Genomic DNA, 6083 nt, shown 5'->3' on the forward strand with positions numbered 1-6083 from the left:
CATACCATAATAATGGCGATCAGGGTGTGATTATGAGGATCAAAATAGGATGCATTGTCAACTTCTTTCCCTGATAACGTTGCAAATAATTGGACCTGAGATATATAAAACCAAATTTAGTGACTTGCATGAGTTTTATATGCTGCAACATCTACTTACTGTGCTCAAAATTCTTAACAAGGGGTCTAAAGCTAGCAGCAGCAGTACATATGTAAGAATGACAATTATTACAATATTTCTCAACAGGGGCAATGCTATCAATAGCAGAGTAATCCTTTTGTTCTTGCCTATGTTGAGAAAATTTGAGTAAAGACCCTGATTTTAAGACTCACTTGCGTTGCCTACAGCAGGACTTAAACAAGAGACATACAGGTCACAAATGGAATATAATATACTACTTGACCACAATGTTACAAAATGGGTGTACTTGAAAAGAAATCAATTTATGAGTTGAATAAGTATTATGATTTTTAGACCCACTTGCGTTGCCTACAGCAGGACTCAAACAAGAGACATATAGGTCACAAATAGAATATTATATACTACTTGACCACAATGTTGCAAAATGGGTGTACTTGAAAAGAAATCAATTTATGAGTTGAATAAGTATTATGCAAAATTAATTGTAAAGCTGTTTTGAAAATTAACATATAAATTCATATTAATTTGCTCACAAATGTGGGTAATGGAAGTAAGATTGTTGAGTTATTGGACATTGCACTAATTCCTGGACAACACAGGTACCTACATGCTCTGCTTTCGTTATTTCTCTTTTTTTCTTGTAGGAAGACATTTTGCTCCTATTGCCCACTTTCCTGCGCTGTATTTTGACTAGTGCCAGTGTTGTCACACTTATTCTTTTTTGAAGGATTGACCCTTAAGAAAATATTTCCCTTTGGATGAATAAAGGGAATTGTATTGCATTGTCTTTGATGGCAGCAGCTTATGATGGTTTCTTATTTCTCCTCTTTGTGCCAGGATGGACATAAGGCCTCAATCTGCTGTTTCCATTTTACCCTGTTAATGGCCGTCCAACATGTAGCATTTCTTTGACAGGTAGATTTTGGGTCTGCTGCATTTTTTTTTTTTCCTCTGGAGCCCACTTCAGTGCCGTCAGTCATTATCTGATTCTAATGGTTTCACATTACAATATTCTGATAACTATTTGATCCAGACGGCAGCAGCTTCTAATGGTTCACACTATTATGTTATGACGATCGACCCAATCAGCAAAGTCCGGTCCGCATTCGTGCACCGTCGCGAACCCACCTGGTAGCATCGTCACAACACACCTTTCGACTAGATGCTCTGCCGTTTCGGGTTCTTGCCCACAGCGTGGGCATATTGGACAGGAAGTTAGACCCCACTGATGTAACGCACCGGCCGTTAGGCAGCTCCTCGACCGAAGCCGATTCGCAGCTACCCAGTGTCTCCTCTTACTGGTATCAAAGCCTGGCAACTTCTCACCAAGCTTAGAGGAGTGTAGGTCCCCGCCCCCACGAGGGATTGAATTCGTCCAAACCGACTTCCATCTCGTATGTGCAGCTCTGTCCGTAGTCAGGGATTCTGCGTACAAGGGTTGCCGGGACTTATTTCGGCTCGAAATGGGGGCACCGTTCATTATGCGCATGAGAGGGGTATCCCCATTCCCACTCTCTTTGATCTTACTCAGCCAGTTTCCCGTAATGGTCTCCCTCCGGACATCGGGGGGCTGGATCGCCGCCATTATTGGGCCCCATTCTCTAGGGGTTGTTGCTAGCGTTCCCGACACCATGTGCATCGACTTGCGAAGTTTTACATCCACCTTCTCAACGTTTCTGCTTCTACCCCACACTGGAGCGCAATACGCCGCGGTGGAATAGCATAGTGCCAGGGCGGATGTTCTCAGGAGCGCTTGGCTAGCGCCCCAAGTCGATCCCGCCAGCTTCCTCAGAAGACTGTTCCGTTTCTCTATCTTCCGGGCAACCCCTTCGAGATGAATCCGATAGGTAAGGCTGCGATCCAACGTCACCCCTAAATATTTTGGACGCGGCTCATATGGGAGTGGCTGGTCCCCGACTAGGACATTCAGTTTACGGGTGTGCCAACCACTGCATAAGTGAAATGCAGTGGCCACGGTTTTTGAAGTGTTCATCTTCAGGTACCACTTGTCAAAGTAGGATTTGAGTCTGGTGACGTCCTCGCTGAGTACGCTCTCGAGACGGGTCCACACTTTACTCTGAGTAACGAGTGCCCAGTCGTCTGCGTATCCCAGCCTCAGGGAGGAAGTGTTCGGCATATCGCTAATGTAAACGTTAAACAACATTGGCGCAAGTATCGACCCCTGAGGGACCCCATTCTTCAATTTCCTTACTTTGCTCGTGACGTCTCCCAGCACGACGTGGAATTGCCTTTCCCCTAAGATCGAAGAGAACAACTTCAAGGTCTTTTTGCACCTTATGATTTTTGCAAGTTTGAGCATTAATCCATCGCACCAGACCGTATCGTACGCCGCTGATAGGTCTATAAACACAGCACCTGTTTGCTGTTTTCTCTCGAACCCGTGCTCAATATGCTCTGTAAGGGCAATGACCTGCTCCGTGGTGCACCTCCCTTCCCTGAAGCCTGCTGGCTCAGGTGGCAGGGCAGCGTCTAGGACCGGCCCCCATCGGTTTAATAGAACACGCTCCAACAATTTGTAAAGACAGCTCAGCAGCGATATTGGTCTGTAACTGTCTGCCTCCTTCGCCGGCTTCCCTGGCTTCAGGATGGCAACTATCTTCGCATGCTTCCACACTTGTGGAAACTTTCCTTTTGCAAGGATGTCAGACATTGCCTCTGCTAGCCAGGCCCGTGCCCTGGGGCCCAGATGCGTCACCTATAGGGATATACACCATCTATCCCTGCTGCTTTGCCGTTCTTCACTTCACTAATGGCTGCACCCACTTCTCGGGGACTGAACGGGGCCGTCCAGTCCGACTCCTCCGCAGGTAGCGAGTCCAAAATCGTACGGTACGCCTTGCGGACACCGCGCTCAAAAGCCTGATTAGGGACCCGCTTACTACGGTTCTTAATGTTCTTGGCAATTGTGTCTGCCTCGCATTCCGGTGCAGCCTTCGCGAAATTCCGATCTGGGTCCAATTTCTTTATCAAACGCCAAGCGTGGCGGCTGGAGTGTGTAAAGTCGAGACTTTCCACGGTCTCCTGCCACCGTTGCTTCCTTCCCTCTGCCAGAGACTGAAGTAGTCTATCGGCTGCGTCCTGGGACTGGGTCTGCTGGTACTCTCGGTACAGCTCTTCCGACTCTGCTGTCCAGCAAGGGGTGTAGAATTTCCGTTTGCCCCGTGGAATAGAGCGTTGAGCGCTCTTAACCAGTAGCCTACTGAATCTGGTTATATTCTTGGACTTGGGAGGAATGGCAGGGCAGACCTGCTCGATATAGGAACTGAATTCCTCCCAGTCAGCCTTCCTGAAATTCCATCTGCAAAGTGGGAGAGACTGCACCCTCGGTATTGTCACCCCAGCTGTGACAAGAAGGTACCCGGAAGGTACCCTTGGCTGTAGGATCGTACACTAGGTGTAGATCATTACAGTCCATCCATGAGCGGAGTTGTCTTCCTGCCTCGTTGCAGTCTCGGTAGCCCCATTCGTGATGGTGGCTATTAAAGTCTTCCAGACGGCAAATTCTCTTTTGCACTCATGCACAGTAGCAAACTGCCCGGCAGTGCGTCCCTATGCAATTTTTAGCCTTATGCTTTGCAGTTTCCCCGCTGTCTCTTTTTAAAAGTAAAAAGTTAACCTACAATCTCTTTAAAACTTTGCCACTAAGTGCTTTAGTACTTTAAGAATCTACCATCAAAATGTCAAAATTTTGTCCATGAAAAAAAGGTGCAATGTTTTGAAGACCGATATTTTCTCCTTTTTTCATATCACAGGTAACCTTTAATTTGTCACAGGCTAGTATGTTTCTGACAATTTTGCATGAAAATGGCTCATACATATGAGTGAAATACTTCATGTGTAAACAAATTATGAAGAATATGTTGTAGTCGTTCATTGGCAGAAACAAAAAAGAAAAAACATCAAGAAAGAAGCATATATTATGTGTAACTTATAACGAGAACTTATTTTTAATAATGTTTAATATAAACCTATCTAAAGAGATTCCTGACAAACACTCAACTTATTTGTGTTATGGGTGGTGTTTTAAAATACGAATGATTAGGCATAAAAACTGTTTAACTATGCATACAAATATGGTTTCAATTGTGTATGATACAAAACATCTTTGTATAAAATTTGATCCCACCCTGGACATTAAACATTGTTTAATTTGCTGCCGCTATAAATATTTTTTTTTGCTGGATCAAAAAATTGTCTGAAAAATAAAGCAAAGTCTGTAACAACAACAGATTCATTTTAAAGTGTTCAAAACATACCCCTACTAGCATTTACATCAGACACTCATTGCGATGCATCTGCACCCTCAACATCATTAACATCACACACTCCCGATGACTTATCTGACCTATCAACATCATTTATATCAAGCACTCTTAATGATGTATATTCACACTCAACATCATTTACAATACACACTCATCGCAATGAGTTCTTACCAAGAATTATTGACATCTATTTCACCCATGGACAAAACAAATATTATCCTATCTCAGTCATGCAGTAAAGGTTACAGCAAGCCATTGAGTAAATTAGAAGAAAAAACTCCCACTATCTTGATCACGAGAAAATTTTATGCAAATCCACAACAGGCTGTTTCATGTAAAATGTAAGACTAGTGTGATCAAGGACTCTGTTTTCCACAAATCCCAGCCTCAATGAGGACGTTTTTGACATGTCGCTTGTATAAACATTAAGCACTATGGCTGCAGCCATCGCTGTCCAATTCGACTTTTCGCCCTGAGGTAACAAGTCCCAAATTTGACAGTATGCCTTTGATGGCAAATACATCAATGTTCATAATATCAAATAAAAATTCTTAAAGACCCCCGCACAATTAATAGTCATTGTGTCAACAGCTTTCATTGAGTTGGTCATAATAGTGATTATCTTAGTTTGATAAAATGCAAAATCATTTTATTGAATTTTTTTCCAAGGGTATTTGTGATACTAATTCATAGCTCATTACTAGATCAATGTTCTGCTCCATGCCCAGTACACTGGACCAAATGAAACGCATTCAATATTTAGAACCATTTTTAAAGTATATTATGACAACAACTACTTACTCTTGCAATGAAGTAGAAGCCTCCGAAGATAATGTAAGGTGGGTCTATGAAACACATAATATAATGTGAGACGATAGCGATATTCGTTTTATTTGCCATGTCCAGAAAGACTATTGTCGTGTATGGGAGAAGGGATGCCTGTGTAGAGAAAAATAATAAGGAGACTTTTCAATGATTAAATAAAGTATTTAAATTGAATAGGTAAATTGGAGAAGGTAATAAAATTAATGTTATAAAAATATATTTGGAATTGGGCATCAATATACTATTGAATCAAGTGATATTAAGATTTAGAGAGAAATATCAAATGATGCTGGATCCCAAGTATTTTTGTGATAACTTGATTGTTGATAAAAAATCACCGCTTTCCATTTGGGGTTTTGATAGCTTGAATAGTAGAGCACAACTCCAAGCAAAGGAGTGAGTTAGATGCCATTTTGAGTTGAAGATATTTTCTGATCTCACTGGTTACCAAGAAGTGATTGTAAAACCAGGTCTGTTAGATCAGTCCGAAAGTTCTTTGGGGTAGACTAAATTCCTTCATTTAAGTACAAACCCTGGAAAATCTGACTCCACGAGGTCACTGGCTCGTAAGGATTACAAAAATATAAATGACATTTTTTTCGCGATTTTTTTCTGCAATTTTTTTCAAATTAGAGAAAATGTCTAATTTGTATAATTTGCAAGGAAAATTGAATGACAGTTAAAATCAGCTTGTGAAAAATATATAGACGTCTATTTATCTTATTAAAAGTAAAATAAATAAATAGTATCTGACCTCCAATGAAAAAAAACCCATTGTAAATAAAATGCACACAGTTATTATTCTTTTTCAATTTCGTTATCTTTTGATTT

At 41.6% G+C, this 6083-nt stretch overlaps 1 protein-coding gene across 7 annotated transcripts in view; it reads right to left on the minus strand.

Moving 5' to 3' along the window:
- Window positions 1-6083, minus strand: part of LOC144972794 (cholesterol transporter ABCA5-like) — a 151631-nt gene that overhangs the window by 36209 nt on the left and 109339 nt on the right. For all 7 annotated transcript variants that reach the window (XR_013645428.1, XM_078914440.1, XM_078914442.1 and 4 more), the window contains 2 exons: window positions 5229-5366; window positions 6-95 (listed from right to left, as the gene is read on the minus strand). Coding sequence is in view for 6 of the 7 variants with exons in the window: in XM_078914440.1 (XP_078770566.1) it covers window positions 6-95; window positions 5229-5366 (228 nt within the window). In the remaining variant the exon portion in view is untranslated. The remainder of the gene's footprint in view (window positions 1-5; window positions 96-5228; window positions 5367-6083) is intronic.

This window comes from Berghia stephanieae, chromosome 5 (genome assembly GCF_034508935.2).
Source record: "Berghia stephanieae isolate SIO BIC M18660-M18661 chromosome 5, UCSD_Bste_1.3, whole genome shotgun sequence".
Lineage (NCBI taxonomy): Eukaryota > Metazoa > Mollusca > Gastropoda > Nudibranchia > Aeolidiidae > Berghia > Berghia stephanieae.